At 50.1% G+C, this 20,039-nt stretch overlaps 1 protein-coding gene across 2 annotated transcripts in view; it reads left to right on the forward strand.

The window, feature by feature from the left end:
• Positions 1–20,039, forward strand: part of Angpt1 (angiopoietin 1) — a 178,383-nt gene that overhangs the window by 94,049 nt on the left and 64,295 nt on the right. For both annotated transcript variants that reach the window (XM_010615722.3, XM_010615721.3), the window contains exons 2-3: positions 13,107–13,262; positions 19,457–19,578. In XM_010615722.3, coding sequence (XP_010614024.1) covers positions 13,107–13,262; positions 19,457–19,578 — 278 coding nt within the window. The remainder of the gene's footprint in view (positions 1–13,106; positions 13,263–19,456; positions 19,579–20,039) is intronic.

A 20,039-nucleotide genomic window follows, 5' to 3' on the forward strand; every position in this document is an offset into this window, starting at 1 on the left:
GGAGGGGCGTGTTAGCTGTTGCTCTTATCGGGGCACTGGGCCTCCAAATCGGAAGGGGATCTTGAACGTTGTCTCAGCACTGGGGCCTGTCCCTCGACCCCAGCACCCAACTTCTCAGGGTTCTGTGGTGTTGTGTGTCTGGGTGGTGCTCACCTGGGCCAGGCTGCCCCAGGGCCATGGGGTGCAGGAAGTGCCCAGCAGGGGCGCCTGGTCACCACCCTCCATGCTGTCTTCCCTGCAGGGACCTCTGGGGCTGTTGCTGCTCTTTTGTTTGCAGGTCCTCATTACTCCTTATGAACTGGTAGAATGAGGTGGTGGAGGTTGAGGGCACCTAGCAGAGGCAAGAAAAGCTCCCCAAGCAAGTGCGGAGTCCCAGGAAGGAGGCAGTGTTTCCTGGGACGGCCATGAAGAATGGCTACTTGCTAAGCACATTTCTTTCTTTCTTTCTCTCATTCTTTTTTTTTTTCTGACTATAAAATCAAATTCTTCTTTTCTTAAAGATCATGGCAAATGCCAAAGCATTTCATGAAGAAAATAAAATTTATGTGCACGTTGGTCCCTGATATATACATTGCTTAGAGCTCAGCCTTTCTCATCTTCCCAGTGCATAGATGTGTGTCTGGGTCCACTGCCACCATGGAAAGCATTCTAAATATATCACAATGTATATGCTTATTATGCTGAGCAGAAAGGGTTTTTTTTTCATTTAAGCCACAAAACCCATACTTTGTACCTTAAAATCTAGACTACAAAGCTGTCTGAATGGAAGGCTAAGGAGTTGGGAGGGTGTCTTGTGATTGTGGTCATGGCTATTTTAAACCTTTAATGTAGTAATTTATGTTTAAGAAGAACTATAGAATCAATTTTTAGTTCTGGTAACTTATTTCCCTTCCTTTCTCAACCCCCTAATTGCTCTCTCTGGGAAATAGCTATTTGCCAAAAATAAAAATTATTCTTTCCAATTCTTGAGATGCAGTCTTTAAGTAGGGGAAGATTCATCACAGCTTTCCTTCCGCTCCTAGAGAAGAAACCCTAGGGGCTTTGTGTGAGACTGAGAAATAACTTACTCCTTTGTACATCTGCACTAGAAATGGGGTTGCAGGCTCTCAGAAGACTGTGATCCTCTACATAGCAGGAGGGATTGTACCAGCATTAAGGGTTGCTAAACCTAACTCAGTCTTGTAATTAATACTAAAGCAACACTGCTCATATGTTTAGGTCTCAAAACATAATGTTTAGAAAATAATGCATGGAGTACGTGTGTGCAGAAGCATAACTGCATGGATGTGTGTGCGGTGTACATGTGTGTGCACGCATATGCCTCACAGCGCCTGTGCTAAATGGGTGAGCTTTAGGGACACGGTGGATGTGTAGAGTGGCACACAGCAGAGGGGCCGCAGTTCATAGCAGCAGAAGACGGTGAAAGCAAACAGGCAGGGCCCTTGCTAGTGTCTTTCTGCCTTTGCTATTTTATCCAGGCTGCTTACAGTGGGCAGCACTCATGCCCTTAACCCTAGTAACCTTGAGCCTGGCATTGCACCATGAATCAGTCACACACTCCAAATTCAGCACCTCTGAAAGGCCCGTCTACAATCGCATGTGCTCTGGGGGACATCGAGACACAGCTGTCGCACACTGTGTAGGGTGCACTCTGACTGTGCAGTGTACTATTTCTTAGTAGAAAAACAAATATGTCAAAGTGTGACTTCCGTTAAATGTGTGTGGTAGCAACATCACACGATTTTAAACACTGCTGAAAACCCACACTTGTCAACGGACTAAAAGAACCATCTCCCAGCTTGTAACAACTGTGAGGTCCCAAGTGCTCACAGCTTGGAGAGGACTGGGACAGTCAGGAGCAGCTCTGTGAGGGTGTCTGTGGATCCCAGGAGAGGGAAGGAGTCCAAGATGACTTTCACAGAATCTCCTCCTGCACGTTCTGCCTGAGTCTTGAGTTCAAGTACACGCTGTCCTTGTCCCTGCTTCTGCCTGGTCTCTCTGTGGCTTCCAGGAAGAGGACAGGACAGTCACGGTGCCCCACACACTGGCTCCTCCTGCACCTCCAGACTTCAGGCTGCTTTCCTGTTCCCTCACCGGGCTCCCCAGACCAGCGCTGAAGCCAGGGGGACATAGTGCTTTCTCTGCTCCACCTCAGGTGCTGTCCCTGTTCCTCCACAAAAAGACCCTTTCTTCCTTCCTCGTGCCTTCCTATCTGCAGCAGACAGGACCTTTGCACCTTCTCCACCTCCTTCCCGCACGGCTTGTCTTGTGAGCATTCAAAGTGTGACTTCCGTTAAATGTGTGTGGTAGCAACATCACACGATTTTAAACACTGCTGAACACCCACACTTGTCACCGGACTGAAAGAACCATCTCCCAGCTTGTACCAACTGTGAGGTCCCGAGTGCGCACAGCTTGGAGAGGACGGGGACAGTCAGGAGCAGCTCTGTGAGGGTGTCTGTGGCTCCCAGGAGAGGGAAGGAGTCCAAGATGACTCTTGCGAGGAGAATGAGGGTTGCCAGGGTGCAGCTGGTGTGTGCTCAGCTTCGTCCCCCTCCCAGAGAACCGTTCCTCAGGATGGACCCGAGCTTCTGCCCAGCCATCCAAGCCCTAACAAGCATCTCAGGGAACCAGGCCACCTTGGAAGAAACAATGGCTGCTTCTGTTGTCTTGGTGAGATTAAGGGAAAATAAGGATTTTATTTCATTTATAAAACATCGGTAATCTTTATCCCTTTCTTGTCCTTTGACTATTTCTATCCATCCTGGTAATTATTGCACAGCAAGGTAAATAAAATATTTCCAAAATATCATTCAGGTCGGACTGCACATGTGCACGGAGACGTTTCTCTCAGGGCGACCTCAGCAGCTTCTGCCTGTTCTGACTGTGCCATCGATTCCCCACTGTAGGAAACCACACACACACACACACACACACCCCTACAATCCTTAAGAGCTACTATGAAATAGAAAGATGGCAAAGTTTCCTTTCAAGAAGAGAAGTAACAATAAGAAAGTCAGTCTGAAAGTCAGCACATTGAACAGTGTTTGATTTTAGGTGCTAATTTCTAGGAAAGGGCGACAACTTTCGGCCTACTGCAGATCCTCCAGTAAACCCCACTCATGTGGGTGTGTCCTGAGTGTGCCCTGTAATGCCCCTCACAGGCTTCCTTTAATGACCATAACCTTCACGTGTGTGGCTGTACTGCTGTCCTCTGTCACGGGAGACAAAGTCATCAGCAGAAGATCTTCTGAGAAGGCTTCTCCCCGGAGCTCCTTCACCCACCACCCCATAGCCTCCTGCTGGGTGGTCTGCAGTTCAAATGTCAGGGCTCTGCTCCCTCTGAGAGTCAGAATGGGTTTTGTGTAGCATGCAGGGGGTTAAGTTGCACTATCAAGATAAGTAAGACTAGAGAGCATTAAACCAAAGGAAGGCTGTTTGCAATTTTCTGTTTGAAACAGTATCTTGTTCAGTTTAAGAAATGTTCAGTAAAGGAATGTGTATCCAGTTGCTTTGTAGTTTTTTCATTTTTCTGTCATATAAATGTAAATTCTGATTATAGAGTAAGATGTCCACATTGTTAGGCAGAATGCTGGAGCTGCTTATAATAGTTTAACCAGCACTATCTGTAGTAATTAAATTTCACATCAAATTCACCTCCTTCAAAAAGGGGCACGTTGCTGATTTTAAATGGATTTTTACCACAACAAACAGCGGTGAGATGAATAGAGCCACAGAACATGAATGTGGAGTCCTGTGTGCCTGGCTTGGGAGCATGGAGTACGTGTGTGCAGAAGCATAACTGCATGGATGTGTGTGCGGTGTACATGTGTGTGCGCGCATATGCCTCACAGCGCCTGTGCTAAATGGGTGAGCTTTAGGGACACGGTGGATTCACAGAATCTCCTCCTGCACGTTCTGCCTGAGTCTTGAGTTCAAGTACACGCTGTCCTTGTCCCTGCTTCTGCCTGGTCTCTCTGTGGCTTCCAGGAAGAGGACAGGACAGTCACGGTGCCCCACACACTGGCTCCTCCTGCACCTCCAGACTTCAGGCTGCTTTCCTGTTCCCTCACCGGGCTCCCCAGACCAGCGCTGAAGCCAGGGGGACATAGTGCTTTCTCTGCTCCACCTCAGGTGCTGTCCCTGTTCCTCCACAAAAAGACCCTTTCTTCCTTCCTCGTGCCTTCCTATCTGCAGCAGACAGGACCTTTGCACCTTCTCCACCTCCTTCCCGCACGGCTTGTCTTGTGAGCAGGGCTTTTGCTTTAACATGGTCCAGCATTCATTTTGCATGTGTTTCCTGAATGTCACTTAATTAGGGTAATTACCCGTAGTGGGGGGAGGTGAGGACAGACCCAGTGAGGCGATGAGGTTGGGTGGCCTGGGACCTATTTGGCGCTTGCATTGGTCCCAGTGCCTTTCAAAAAGAGATCATTAATAATGGCTAATGTGACATTTCTTACTGAAACAAGAGTAACCTTACCACTGACTATTGGTATTTTCACACACAAGTTCATTTATTCATATGTTAATCCATTTAAGTAATCGGTGTTGAGGACCCATTAGGAGAGGCAGTGACAGGAAGTGGCATGCACAGGGCCTGGAGTGGGCAGCGCGTCAGAAAGACGGGCACATGGTGTCCAGGAGGAGCAGGACGGGTGTGCAGAGGGAGCAGCACTGAACAGAGAAGAAGCCGTAGGCATCAGAGCAAGGAAAATACTGTTTGGCAAAAAACCAAATGGTTGGGAATTTGCAGTGCTCTGGAGCACAAGATCGGGGGATGGAGGGAGGGAGAAGCAGGTGGGAGCCGGGACCTGTCCTCAGGTGTGGACACCTGCAGGTGACGCGGGTGGCAGACTGAGCTCCTGCCTGAGATGGGCCTTCTGGGGACGCCAAGAGTAATGGATGGGCAGAAGCGAGCCTGGAGTCGTGACAGCAGTCCCGGGGCCATTCAGAGCAGAAGAGAGATGACAGTCTGGCTCCGTCAGTGGCTGCAGAGGGAGTGAGGGTAGACAGCATGGGCCCAGGCCACCTTCAGGAAACAGAAGCAGGCAGCCCAGTGCTGGGTGAGTGTAGAAGAAGGGAGAAACCTCAATAGGACACCTGGGGCTGGGGTGGGTAGACAGGCGCAGGTGTGAGATGAATAGAGCCACAGAACATGAATGTGGAGTCCTGTGTGCCTGGCTTGGGAGCATGGAGTACGTGTGTGCAGAAGCATAACTGCATGGATGTGTGTGCGGTGTACATGTGTGTGCGCGCATATGCCTCACAGCGCCTGTGCTAAATGGGTGAGCTTTAGGGACACGGTGGATTCACAGAATCTCCTCCTGCACGTTCTGCCTGAGTCTTGAGTTCAAGTACACGCTGTCCTTGTCCCTGCTTCTGCCTGGTCTCTCTGTGGCTTCCAGGAAGAGGACAGGACAGTCACGGTGCCCCACACACTGGCTCCTCCTGCACCTCCAGACTTCAGGCTGCTTTCCTGTTCCCTCACCGGGCTCCCCAGACCAGCGCTGAAGCCAGGGGGACATAGTGCTTTCTCTGCTCCACCTCAGGTGCTGTCCCTGTTCCTCCACAAAAAGACCCTTTCTTCCTTCCTCGTGCCTTCCTATCTGCAGCAGACAGGACCTTTGCACCTTCTCCACCTCCTTCCCGCACGGCTTGTCTTGTGAGCAGGGCTTTTGCTTTAACATGGTCCAGCATTCATTTTGCATGTGTTTCCTGAATGTCACTTAATTAGGGTAATTACCCGTAGTGGGGGGAGGTGAGGACAGACCCATTGAGGCGATGAGGTTGGGTGGCCTGGGACCTATTTGGCGCTTGCATTGGTCCCAGTGCCTTTCAAAAAGAGATCATTAATAATGGCTAATGTGACATTTCTTACTGAAACAAGAGTAACCTTACCACTGACTATTGGTATTTTCACACACAAGTTCATTTATTCATATGTTAATCCATTTAAGTAATCGGTGTTGAGGACCCATTAGGAGAGGCAGTGACAGGAAGTGGCATGCACAGGGCCTGGAGTGGGCAGCGCGTCAGAAAGACGGGCACATGGTGTCCAGGAGGAGCAGGACGGGTGTGCAGAGGGAGCAGCACTGAACAGAGAAGAAGCCGTAGGCATCAGAGCAAGGAAAATACTGTTTGGCAAAAAACCAAATGGTTGGGAATTTGCAGTGCTCTGGAGCACAAGATCGGGGGATGGAGGGAGGGAGAAGCAGGTGGGAGCCGGGACCTGTCCTCAGGTGTGGACACCTGCAGGTGACGCGGGTGGCAGACTGAGCTCCTGCCTGAGATGGGCCTTCTGGGGACGCCAAGAGTAATGGATGGGCAGAAGCGAGCCTGGAGTCGTGACAGCAGTCCCGGGGCCATTCAGAGCAGAAGAGAGATGACAGTCTGGCTCCGTCAGTGGCTGCAGAGGGAGTGAGGGTAGACAGCATGGGCCCAGGCCACCTTCAGGAAACAGAAGCAGGCAGCCCAGTGCTGGGTGAGTGTAGAAGAAGGGAGAAACCTCAATAGGACACCTGGGGCTGGGGTGGGTAGACAGGCGCAGGCGGTGCCATTCACGGAGAGAGAAACACACGGGAAGAGGGCCGGCTGCGTTGCTGGGATTCTCGATCTTTATCTTGACAAGGGCCTGCTCTCGGGACTCCATCCCAGCTTCTCTGGTGGTTCCAGGTGTTACTGGGCCCTCATGACCATTCACCGTATGTTCAACATGTTTTATAGGTTTAGACACACACACACTCACACTTCAGTTTTACATTAAAACCTTGCACTCACTGGCCAGAGGAAGTTCTGAGTCAGGCACACAGAGCTCAGGAAGCAGCAGAGACCTCTGATCTGGTCTTGTTCCACGCATGACAATCTCAGAGCCACCTACTCAGGCGACCTGGAGGAAGTCGGTGATCACACCTGTATGAAAGTCCAGACATCCTGGCTCCTGGCCGAAGGCAGTTTCATATACCAGCTGCCTTTAAAAGATGTAAAAGGAAACAATACGCAGACACAAATGCTTGATGATTCTGTGACTGCGCCCTTTCCCTGGTGTGAGAAGGTGGGTGAGAAAGAGGCCAGTGAAATGTGTCTCGCCCAGGAGACACATTTCTGAGTCCTGGCCGCGCTCTGAGGCATCGACTTGCCAACCCCCACCCCCAGTGTGGCCTGAAGGAGTCCGGACCAAGGAGAAGGACTGTGGAGAATTTGCTCTCCGGGGCTTGCGGGCCGCCGGGGGTAGCTTCTCCCCCTGCCTCTGTGGGTGTTGCTTCTGCGCCTTTGCGAGTGATTAATGAGTGTCACTCACACGTGTGGCATCAGTAATCAGGCGTCTCCCTGCCAAGCAGAGACGAGGACTGCATGGAGCCTGGCGCCATCACCACGCCACTGCCCGCTGACATGGTGTCCATGTGTCTGCGTCAGCTCTGCACACACAGGCTGGCGTCACTTCACACCTCCATCACATACACACTCAGACCAGCCCACACTTACATGGGCAATTTGGGAATTTAGTTCTGTTTTTGCCACTTGTGAGGTGATGCTCTGAAGAATAAAATCCATGGGCTTGCAAGCCCGTTTGACGGGGCAGCTGGTGGGCGGATGCTGGTGTGAGGGGTGAGAGAAGGGAAGGGACCATGCAGGCTGCTCGAGACAGCAGCGTGAGCTGGCACTGTGGAAGGTGCCCGAGGCAGGAGCCCGTGGGCCAGTGAAGTGAGAAGGAGCTGGAGAACCGGACAGGAAGCAGCCAGTGCCTCTGCGTCCCACACAGCTGGCCACGTCTAGGCACTGCCCTCATTTAGCGGCCTCGCCTCGCTTCCTGCATCTGCTCTGAACCTGAGCGGCGGTGCCACAGGACGGGAGTCCTGGAGCTCCTGATGTTTACTGTCTCCCTCATCTTCCTACGCCAATGGCTTCAGACACCAAAGTGAAAAATGGGTCCATTCCACGGAGGTCAGCACAGAGCTGCTGCAGATATTAACTAGCTAGATTCATCATGGGCAAGGACATTAAGCTTTCCACTTGATAAAAGACCTCTAATAATAGAAAGGCCTGCAGATAACGTGCCTGGCCTCGACCGGCTCTGTTTTTAAGGTCATAAACCTGGATATAGCTGCATTTTCAGTACTGCCACTGATTTATGAAACAATGATAAACCATCAATGTTGAGGCATTTTTTGCATTGTTTTACCTTTCATTGCTTTCCCGTATTTAACATTTTATTTTACTTCATGGTTATTCTGCCATAACTGAGTAATACCATATGCGTCAACAGCCAGTGAGGGTCCCCTTAATCTACAACATATTTAAAGCCAAAGATGCCTTTGTCAATTTGTACAGGGTTTAAAATGCTATTTTCTTAAGAATTACATGGAGAAATTATATTCTTTGTACTTTTAGATTTGCTCGGCTGTAAGAGCCTTTGGAGTGCTCGCTTGTAGGGAAACATGGGGAAGAGCTGGGCATGTAGGGTGTCAGATCTCACATGGACAGGGCTGCTCAGGCCCAGGCCCTGGCCTCAGGGCACAGTCAGGGGCCCCACACTCTGTTGTGCAGGGGAGGGGTAGCGCTCGTCGGCCTAGTCACAGAGGAAGACAGAGGCAGCAGCTATAGGGGATAGCAGTACGTGCTTGACAGTAATTTGCACTTCTTAAAGACAGGTTCTCTCTGTCTGTGTGGTGATACCGGCAGCCGTACCGTGGACTGGATTGTGTTTTCCAACCACCTAGAACATTTCCCAGGATATCATGGCCATGAATCAGGATTCGAAGTTTCAAATCACAGATTTGAAAAATTATCCATCTTCTTTTACATATTCCCTGTGTGAAGGTTGTATGCTCTCAGAATTTGTCTGTGATATTGGTGCCAACATTCAAAGCAATGAACCAGCTTGGCCACCAACTCCTGAGTGATCTTAGACAAGTTGCCTAACTTCGCTGAGCCTCTGTTTTCCTACTCATAAACTGAGAAAAATAATAAGATTGGGCTTGACTTCATACACACAGGCCTCAGGAGAGGGCTGGGGCATTCCTGTCATCTGCCTGTCCTATTTGACAATGGCTTGTAAGATAAAGAATGCGCAGAACAAAGCGGATTTATTCCACCAGGAGATTGCTCAGGTGTTCAGTGGCCCCACCCACTGGCCTGCACAGGCTCCCACCTCCCCTCGGGCTAATTGGAAGCTAAGAGGAGCTCAGCGCTCAGACAGTACCGCTCTTCGTGGAGGAGTGAGCAGCAGATGCTCGAGAGCTGGTAGAGGAGTCAGTCGTCGGTCGTGCAGCCAGTGTCCAGCACAGAAGAGTGGATGGAGACCCTTCCATCTCCTCCGTGTCGCCTAAGCCTGCTCCTCAAACTGTGACGTGGGCAGCACTCCCTAGGTGGGGCTGGTGGAAGACCAAGCGAGACCATCTTGTGAAAGTCATGCTCTGTCTTTGCTTGAAAAGGCATCTGTTACTGTTTCTCATCTCATTTCAAGTCAGATCTAATCCAGCAGCCTCTTCCCAGTCCCTTTAGCCAATGGTGTATAAATGTCTGGAGTAGTCCTGAGAATGGCAGTGTAATCAAATAGCTTTACATTCACGTTGGGAACCTCCCACTTCATAACTTATCAACTCTCTGGTTAGCAACTTCTCAGCTTAAAATTTACCTATAAAACCAGCATGTGGTGGCACATGCCTCTGATCCCAGCACTATAGGAGGCTGAGGCAGGAGGACTGCAAGGTTGAGCCAGGGAGCATCTTAGTGAGACCTTATCTCAAAAAAGAATTTTTTTTAAGGGGCTGGGAGTTGCTCAGTGTTAAGGCCCTGGATTCCTGGGTTCAGTGCTCAGTAACACTCCCACACCCACCCACACACCCCAGCAGCAAATACTGAACCTTAAGGTAACCTTTGTTTTTCATAAATTTATTTTTAAACCAGTGGGAATACAGGAGGACAGTCAAATTCATTACCAATCTTCCCTGGGCCTGGCTGACCCTGATGGGGGCATCAGGATGGGCCTCACAGCTCTGGTCTCCTGAGGATACTCACAGTCACCATGACCGCTGCCTGTGTGTTCACCACATACCTGACACTGAGTCCCACACTGCCACCCTCAGCTCAGCTCCCTCTGACTCTTGCTGCCACAGCTTGTCAGGAGAAAAGAACCCAGAACCCAGAAGGAGTGGCCCACATCCATCTGCAAACAGACAGCAGATGTGGCTGCTTGTGCTGCCCAGCATCCCAGGCCACATGGCCAGGGGCCTGTGTCCTCCCCACGCCCAAAGCAGGCCAGGTGCAGGGACCAACTCTGGAGGAAGAAGTCCATGTGTGATGATCAAGCGGATCCTGCCCTGGTCCTGGTCAGTGCATCTGCACAGAAAATCAAATCGTTTGAAATTTCTTGGTCAGCAAGGAAATCAACTGATCTGAGTCACAGCCTGAGTCAGTTACTTGAGGAAATTTTTAATGTGTGAATAAGGCAATAAAGTTGCATCAGAAGGTAAATCAGAGCATCACTGTGCACTGTGAGTCTTGTTCGTGGCCTGCCTTCAGGCAAAATAAGCCTGTGCTTGGTGACACAAGTCGCCCTGATGTTCCCAGTCGCACATGGATGGTGTGCCCTGGACCATACTTTAGGAAGCTCTGGGTCCTCGCTTGGATCCCACTGGAAGCTTTGAAAAGTACACAGTGTCCAGCACATGTTTGGAAAACCTCTGCACGCTGTCGGTCCCTCACTCTTCCAGGCTCACTTGTGTTTCTGAGGAACAGTGAAGGCTTAGGAGCTGGGGGATAAAAGGCAGAGGAACTGGGAGGTGGTGGGTGGAGCAGGTGGTGGTTAGAAAGTGCCTGTTGAAGTTGGGGGTGGATTCGCCAGCAGCTTGTTTGCCAGTTTCGAAGCCTCATGAGTGAGTCTCATCTAGAAAGCTGCTATAGCCTGGAGGCCTCTAAGTTTTTGCCTTATAAAAAGGAAGCGCTTGCCTCGGTGACTGCTGTGTACCAGGCAGTGGGCAGTGTCAGCTGTGCATGGCAGGGAACATCACGGGGGACACACATGCACAAGGAGCTCAGATTCCTGGGACGAGCAAGGGTTGGCCACTGGTGTTTGCCTGACTCAGGCTTCCTTGGTTAAACACTTATTAAATGTAGTAGTCAAAATTCTTTGGGTCATGTTGAAAGCATGTATCCGTGTGACTGGATGTAAAAGAAATCCCCTGGCTGCTGGAGGAGATGATTAGATCAGGCAGCTTGCAGCTGCCCACCGTGGGCCTGACTGAAAGCATGGCGGGAGCCAGGGGCTGGGTACAGCCCTCTATGCATCACCCCTGCTCGCTCGCTCAGCCCCCCATACATCTTGCTGACATTCCTCCGAATCCACTTCGTTCTTCCGCTGGCTCTGGTTTTTGGTTGGCAAAATTGGGAATCAACAGCATCAGCCATCTATGTGGCCCATTTATGAACCACGCATTCCACACACCTTCCAGCACTGCGTTTTAATGGCCTTGCTGCCCGTGACTACTCACCAGCAGCACATGTTTGCTAAGCCCTAGCACATCCTGCTGGTTCCCCGGGCTCACACACGAACCCCCTCTTGACGCTGGGAGGACCCATACTACCAAAGCCTTTATTCTGAAAGGAGGGAAGACGGCTCAAAGCCTTTATTCTGAAAGGAGGGAAGACGGCTTCCCAAAGGGAGCCAGGAAAGTGACTCGGGGAAGGATGACATAAAATGTGGATTCCAAAGCGCCAGACATTTACTGCGTGGACACCCTCTTACCCTCTGCTCCCCCTTGTTGTCTAATACGTCTGTGCGCCTGGAATACAGCCAGAACTTGGCCTAGGGACTTTAATTTATTACGATAAGTTTCAGATATTTGTTCTGATCCATTTTGCATTTCTGTCATGAACTCTCACAGGTTGAATTCCTCTCCCTCCCTGTGCACTTCTGATTTGAGAATAGAGGATGACGGAGAACAAGTTCAGAATTTATTAATAACAACATGAGTTTTATTTTAAGCTTTCCTTTTTATTAGTTTGGGGCAGATTCATATATGATTAATAGAAATAAGCAAGGGATGATGTTAGAAAGTGAGCTGCCAGACTCACAGGGGGAGCTGCCCCGAGGCTGGATTTATTACACGATAATGATGTCGCTGTGGGTGATGACATGGCGGCTGCGTTAGGGCTCACCAAGTCGTGAGAATCACGGAGCTGCTAATGATTTGGAACCCGGCGTGCTGAGCTCGACTTGGCAGCCTCGTGGAGTCGCTCAAGTGCTGGTGTGAGAGTTGCGGGCACGGCACAGGTCCGAGCTGGCTGTGCCTGTGGTGTGTGGCCCTGGCCTGGCTTCTCTGGGACGATTTCTGTGTAATTGGTCATAAAACGCAGTCATCGCGCAGGCCAGGGAACTGAGGGCGCGGGCAGGACGCAAGAGGCTCTGCCTGCCCCAAGCAGTGCTCAGGCCCAGACCCTCCGCGGAGCCCAGCAGCCCCGCCAGGCAGCCCCAGTACTTCCTGCCGGCCTCTTGGTTACCACTGCTTTACATCCATGGCCTTCGCTGAGTGCAATAAAGGAACGAATTGCACGGCGGCAGGAAGTGCCAGTTCCGCTTTGCAGGCTGAACTTTCAGGGCCTGAAGGAACCGGGTCAGGCGCAGCCGGCACTCGGGCTCCGCAGCACCTTTGGTCACTGCCTACGTTCTAATTTGCCCCAGATTTGCTGAGGGCTTCCTCTGGCACCCGCCCTGCTCGGGTTCCTGTCGCACACATCCCCTGTGCAGCAGCTTTGGTTGATCGCGAGGGAAATCCAAGGAGGAGGCGAGACGGCCGAGACAGCGATGCTGAGCTCAGCACTGACCCTCTGCTCCTGCGTCCTCAGCTGGGGCCAGAGAAGCGGCGAGCCCGGTGGGCAGTTAGCGCTGACGTCACGGCGTGTTCGAGTCGTGCGGGCGGCGTCGCTGGGAGCAGGGTCCCTAGCAGCAGACTGTGGTGTGCTCTGCTCCCGGCTCCCCAGCTCCGGGACACGGAGCCCCACAGATGGCGGGCTTGCGGCCGTGTCGTTTTGTCATTGTAAACGTTACATGACCCGACCGGGGGCTTTGCTTATAACAGAGAGGGCTTGTGCTTTATCTCTGGCAGCTTGAGAATTACATTGTGGAAAATATGAAGTCGGAGATGGCCCAGATACAACAGAACGCGGTTCAGAATCACACGGCCACCATGCTGGAGATCGGGACCAGCCTCCTGACGCAGACCGCGGAGCAGACCCGGAAGCTGACGGACGTGGAGACCCAGGTAGGGCCAGCTTCCTCGGTTTCCTCCCTTAGCCTCCTTCGTAAACACAGAGCGCAGGTCAGCGTGGGGATTGGGAAACACAAGACTTCCTGACATGCTACGCTTGTTTCTTTGGACTTACTGAGGATTGGTGTATTTAGCAGAAACAGGGCTGCTTAAGGTCCTAATCTGCATCTAAACTCAAATAAACACAGCTACCAACTGTGATGTGGCCTTGTGTCAAATAAAATAACCTATAGGTCGCATTCGTGCCTGGCTATGCCTTCCGGAGCTGTCTCGTGAGTCTCTGGTCATGCTCTAGCTCCTGCACCTGCAGAAGTTCTGTGAGCCAAAAGCAAGCCCCCAGCAGACCGCTCAGAAGTGTTTTTAGTTGTTTATGCCCCTGCTAGGCACAACGAGATACTGCTTTGAGCTCAAACCAGTGAAAACTAAGGGTGCCCCTTAATCATCAGTGTTACAAACCCACCCTTCAATTTGGTGCAAACAGCACTTTTGATGACTGGAGGATGAGCTCTTCGTGCCCCTTCTGCCGCAGAAATGATCACTCCAGTTACTGTTCTTCAATTTGGGGTGATGTTGTATCAACGTGTTAACTTCTGCAATCAAGCTAAAATGCATAAATGCACAAGTAAGGTGCAATTTATCTGTTTTATTTCATTTCATGTGTATTAGTGGCATCACACATCATTGTCAGTATGTATAGAGAAATAACATTGGTAACATGGCTGGGTCGTCTTATATAAACACACGCTTTCCCATGTACAAAGGATATGCACAAAACTCAGAGCAGGTAGGTCAGGAAGTTTGAATGATTTCTACACTGTTACAAGTAATAAACAGAATTAAAGACTCAAAACTGCACTGTTCATTTTTTCTATCCACCCTGATTAGAAATACAAATCATTATCAAGTTAAAAATGAACTTGATTGTTGATTGCATTGGAGAAATAAATCATATAGGCTTCAGAAAAGATCTGTGTTGTACATTATCATCAGACACATGTAGGAAGGCCAGGGAGGGGGAAACACTGTAACCAAAATTATGAGACTCGTTTAATTGCATGTGATCACAATGAGCAAGTATGGCGGTTTCTTGTGGTGTAAGGGATGTGACTACACTTTGCTCATATTTGTATTGGAGCAAAATGCTTGCTATCTGCTACAAAACATTCTCACCTGTTCAGAAAGTGAAATTCTCAGTGTGCTGGGCTCCATGAACTTCTGTCCATGTCTCTTATAACAATGACACAGATGACAGAGTTTCGTTTACTTCTCCCATCCCTGACACCACTATCTTGGGTTGTTTTTATGCTCTTCCCACCTAGGAATTAGAGTTGTGGGGAAATGTTCCCAGTAGTAGCATTTTAACTTCTGAACTATAAAGGTGCACGCAACCTGAGGTTTTAAACGACAACAACCCATTCAGAATCCCTGCAACCAGGAGGTATGTACTTTGTGGAAAATAATACAGAAAATAAAAAAACAAAACAAATTACTCTCCCTATGTAGAATAGCTACAGTGCATTATTGAAAGCCAGCAAAAGTCTGCTGGATACTGCAAGGACAATTTTAAGATAAGCCAAACCTGGGAAACAAAGTCATGACTCCTCAGAACTAGCAATAAGAGGCAAACAGATAAGAAAGCCAGTGATTCAAACTGTGTCCCACCTAAGAGGTGAAAGTTACGTGTCCTTCCATCTTCAGCATGTCTGCAGGTGTCCTTGCCATTTGTAGCTGTGCCGTTCCAAACCCTGTCACATAAAGTGCACCCCTTGGCACACGTGTGGCACATTACCCAAACCATGGAGGCAAACTCCTGCCCCGGGATAGGGCCACGCTCACAAATCGGAGCCGTTCCTCAGCATCCCTGCTCTCTGCTGGTAGATATTGAACTTGCAGACCCATGATCCTCCGAGCTGTCTGGGTTAGGTTGGAGAGTTTGAGTGACTTTGCCGGTTCATTTACGGCTCCTGTTGGTGAGTACAGCTCCTGAAACTGACCCTGGGACCTCGGGTATTTCGAGAACTCTTGGTAGCTTTGCGGGACATTTCAGCACCCAGCTGTAAAGGGTCACAGCCCCCTTCTTTCAGGTCACCTTCTGCCCTTCTACACCTGCAGCCTAACCAGAGGGGCAGAGCCAGGTTTGCTGTTATACCACATAAGGCTCCCAGCTGGACATGCAGCTGGGCAGAAGACGCATGCCTTTCTCTCTGTGGTCATCTGGGACCTGTGTCTGTGCACCTCAGCACCCCCTTTCCAAGCTTGCTCCGTGACGAGTTTAGTATCAGGGGTTACGCATGTCCCTCCTGTGTGGGAATTCTCTTCCTCAACTTTCTTAGTTGAATTTGGTTTTGGGGTTAACCATCACTCAAGACTCAGGCAGTTTCACAGATACAGCCGCCTAGTAATAAGTCCCACGGGGTAGGTAGCTTCACCAGCCTCCTTTGAAGATGGGACAGCAACACAGGTGAGGTGAGTTGCTGCAGGTGGGGCGGCTACCCAGAGGGAGAGGTAAAGCCAGAGTGGCCCTCAGTGCGTCCTCCCTTCAGGGGCCCCTTCTTCTGCTGAGGTTACAGGTGGTCAGCAGCCCCCAGAGGGCAGAGCCAGAAATCAGATCAGACAAAGGCAGTGTGGCCCCACAGCGCCCCAGAACTTCCCTGAGACTGGCGGAGACACCGCGCTGTCCCGGAGTGGTGGCAGTGACGGGCCCTGCGGTGCCAGCCCTGGGTGTCGGTGACAACGCTGCCTGTGACACTAGGGACCTGGGCCCTTATACCCACCAGCTGCTCTAACTGTAGGATGTGCCTTTAGCCTCTGGTTACTTTTACAGTGAACATAATGTTCAGTGTGGATTTGGCCTAAGTCTGAGGACTTTGAGTGCTTCCTTCACGCAGCGTGTTTACAGTAACAGGTGCTGCAGCCCTTGACCCCGGGTCCAAGTCAGGGCCACGTATCTGCAGGTTGGGGCCTCCTGTCTAGGAGGCCAGCGTGTTGGAGCTCCCCTCGCAGCCATGAACCTTACCTTCGCAGTTCCCCACCGTGTGCTATGTGACTGACGGTGGCCGGCGACTGGGCTTGGAAAGCCATCATGCTGCCGGGGCAGAGCCACAGTCCCCGGCTCCCAGGCAGTGAGCCACCGTGTCAGGGCTGCTGGATTCTGCTCCCGGGACCTGGCTGCAGGTGTTCCCCAGGGCCACCCAGGGGAGCACTCACTTCCTTTCCTCCTCTGGCTCCTTCACTGACCCCTCACGCACATTTCCCCTGACAAACGCCCCGCACACCTGGCCCAGTTTATCACCTGCTCCTCAGAAGTCGCAAACCAGCAGCCCTGTTGGTTGGACCACTGAGGCATGGTTGGAAATGTAAGCATCTTTTCCAGTGAGGAACAGTTTCTTCCCCATGTCTACCTGCACCAGGCAGCTCTCAAAGTCGAGCCACTGTTGGCTTTTAACTCAAGGAGGGAGGAGCTGAGTAAACCCTTCACCTTAGCCACCTGAAGTGGTGGTGAAATAAACTACTGAGAAGGCTATCCAAGGAAAATATCCCAGCAATCATGTTCTTACAAACAGTAAGCCACAAAAGAAAGCTCAGCAAACTACGTCCAGTTTGACTGGCCGATTCCTTTTCATAAGTAAAGTTTTATTGAATAGGATTACACTCATTCATTGATTGATATGTTGTCTCTGTTTTTTTAGTTGAACAGCAGAGTACAGAGGTTGCCAGAGACCAGATGGCCCAGCCAGCCTGAGATACTTTCTATCTTTATGGGAAAATCTGACCAACCCCTGCACGTGGTTATATTCTCCCAGTGGGCAAAGATTTGTGCTGCTGTGTTCTGGCCCACTGCTCTATCATTGAAATTTAGAACAGGCTCCATAAGTTCCTATTAAATAATTAAATTATAGATTTTAATGAAATGAACACAAGCCCAAATACTCCAAGGACTGTGTGTTGATGATAAAATGTAGACACAAAGAGCTTGTACTGGTCAGCTTTCCCATTACTGGTACAAAACACCTGGCACTCAAAGCTTAAGGAGGAGAGGTTTCAATCCACCGTCAGCTGGGTCCAAGGTAGAATCATCATGGAGGATGGGCACAGAGGAGCAGAGCTGCTCACTTCATGGTGGCCAGGAAGTAGAGCCCAGGAGACTGTGGCCAGTGAGAGATGTACCTCCAAAGACACGGCACCCCTGTGACCCAGCTCTACCACCAGCCCTGCCTCTGGACAGCACAACTGTCTGGAAACATCAGCACCAAAATTCCCTGAGAAGCTTAGCTTCTCTAGCATGACCCAGGCACCTGCCCAGAGCTTCCTAATCTGGCCACGTTGACGGTGAAGAGGAGCTGACAGCACTGATGGGTTAGGATGGGACTTCGAGGAGAAGTCCCATCCCTATCCTCCAAGCTGAGAAGTGTGGGCACCCTCCTGACTCAGGCTCATTAGAGGGTGTTTGGGAGGAGACCCCAGATGCCAGGAGCTGCACCGAGAGCACCTCCTCGTGTCTGTGGGGCTGTGGCTGAACAAGGGAGGCAGGAGCCTTTCTCAGGCAAGGATGCTGCTGGTTTGTAGAGAGAACTTGGCCTCCGGTCAGAGCTGCTGGGCTCCTCTGCTTCGTGCGCTGTGCTGAGTGCCTCGCTCCACCCCATTTCTGTGTTTGTATGACAGTAAGACAGGTGTCCTCTCCACCAAATGCCACAACCAGAGGCTGTTGGGTAAACAGTTGTGTTATTCTGTTAACATTTGTTCACACCTGATGAGGTTACATTATAAATACCACATACATTATTCATAAGTATAGAGTGTCACATATAGTATGGTGGTAATTATATATTGTTACATCATGACAGAGATTATCTAACTTACAGTCATATTTTCTTTATGTTCCACCAAAAATTTCATAGGTGTTTCATTTTTCAGTTTTTAATGGTTTCTTTTAATTTGGAGGAATGGTTCATGGTTTTCCTTGGAGATTAACATTTTTAAGGAACTCAGATGATCACCTGGTAATTTGTGTCATATTGTGAATTTGTCTGAGTATTTATCGTGTCCCTGAATCCTGCTGCCCATGCATCCCCTGCTATCCCAGCTGTGCTACCAGTGCCCCGTCATGGGCTAGCAAGGTGCTGTGCACCTGGTCGTCTTCCCAGCCCTGGAGCTGCTCAGGGGGGGGAAGCTTGAGAAGAACATTTAGGCTAGGAGTGGTCTTGCAAAGGTCCCCAGTCGCCTTGCAGTCAGACCGGAGAGAGGCATGACAGTTACGAGGCTCCCTGTGATAGAGGGAAGGGCTTTCCAACTCCTGTCCTCTTCCTGGGCCTGGGTGCTCCTGTAGGAGGCGAGGATGAAGACGGGCACAGGGTGACCCCCAGGAGGAGGCGCTGGGGCCCAGCTGAGGCCTGGCCAGCACAGGGTCTGAGGGGTTCACCAGGAGCCGAGCCTTCACAGTCTCTGGAGGTCGCAGGGTTGTGGGGTTGGAGAGATGATGGCCGTTGTCTTCAATGCAAGCTCAGCTCAGCGAGTTTCAGCTCCTGAGGTGAAGTGAAGACCTACCGTGGGGCCCTACCTTTCCTAGGGCTTGGATAGCACCGCAGAGCACACCGAGCTGTCCCCTTGCTTCCTCTATGAACAAGGGCCCCTCTGAACCTGTTTCCTCACCTCCAAAGTGAGGATGATAATTGCCCCTCATAGAAAGAGTGGCGGGAAACAGGACACCCAGAAAGGATGCCACAGTGAAAGGACCATCAGTGAGCGTGTGACCAGGAGTCACCAGAACTGTGTCAGGGGTCTCTGCGTTTCTAATCAGAGTTTCCAAGGTGACAAGTCTACATGGCGTGTCTTATGCCTGTTGGTTGTCCTGACCACCCAGAGCAGCTCAGACCTTGTGGAAATGCCCACTTGACACTTGGAAACATTGGAGACAAAATACACACACTGCACAACAGACTGCCCTCGGGTTTCAGGACACAGAGCTTAACTCATGAAAATAGATTCAGCAATCCAATGTTCCCAACTGCAACTTCTCTTTCAAACCAATAGCATATTTAAGAAACAAAGCCTGGTTGGCAGAAAATACACTATGTAATTAATCACTCCTGAAGAAATTTTAGTTAAGATCAAAAGCTAAAAATCTCAATTGTTTTTTTTTTCTTTGATTTGTGACTGAAGTTGGACATGTTTTCATCTTTCCTATTAAGGTACTAAATCAGACTTCTCGACTTGAAATACAACTGCTGGAGAATTCACTGTCAACATACAAACTAGAGAAGCAACTTCTTCAACAGACAAATGAAATTCTAAAAATTCATGAAAAAAACAGGTGAGGATTGTTCTATTCAACACCTTCTATATGTGTACTTATTCACATCTCTGCCAACTCTTAAGGAAATTAAGGTTGAGGTGATTTACAAATGAGAAATATGGCTGGGAACGGTGTCACACACCTGTAATTCCAGCACTCTGGGAGGTTGAGGCAGGAAAGTCACAAGTCAGTGCACAGGCTGGGCACTGTAGTTACTTAGTGAGATCCTGTCTAACAGTAAAGCATGGAAAGGTGTGGGGAGGTGTGGGGAGGTAGCTCAGGGTGAAAGCTCAGGGTTTAGTTCCCAGTATCAGGAAAAAAAGAGAAATGTAGAGACAAATTTACTTCTTAGATGAACAGAAAGGAAGTCTTGGGGAAAATAGAGTAAGTATGCTGACAACCAATAAATACTGTTGCCTACATTCTTGAGATACTTGCTTGCTTTAACAGCATTACTTTTTCTACTGTTCAGTTGTTTG

This window comes from Fukomys damarensis, unplaced genomic scaffold (genome assembly GCF_012274545.1).
Source record: "Fukomys damarensis isolate Sample0158 unplaced genomic scaffold, DMR_v1.0_HiC HiC_scaffold_5, whole genome shotgun sequence".
In the NCBI taxonomy this organism is placed as follows: domain Eukaryota; kingdom Metazoa; phylum Chordata; class Mammalia; order Rodentia; family Bathyergidae; genus Fukomys; species Fukomys damarensis.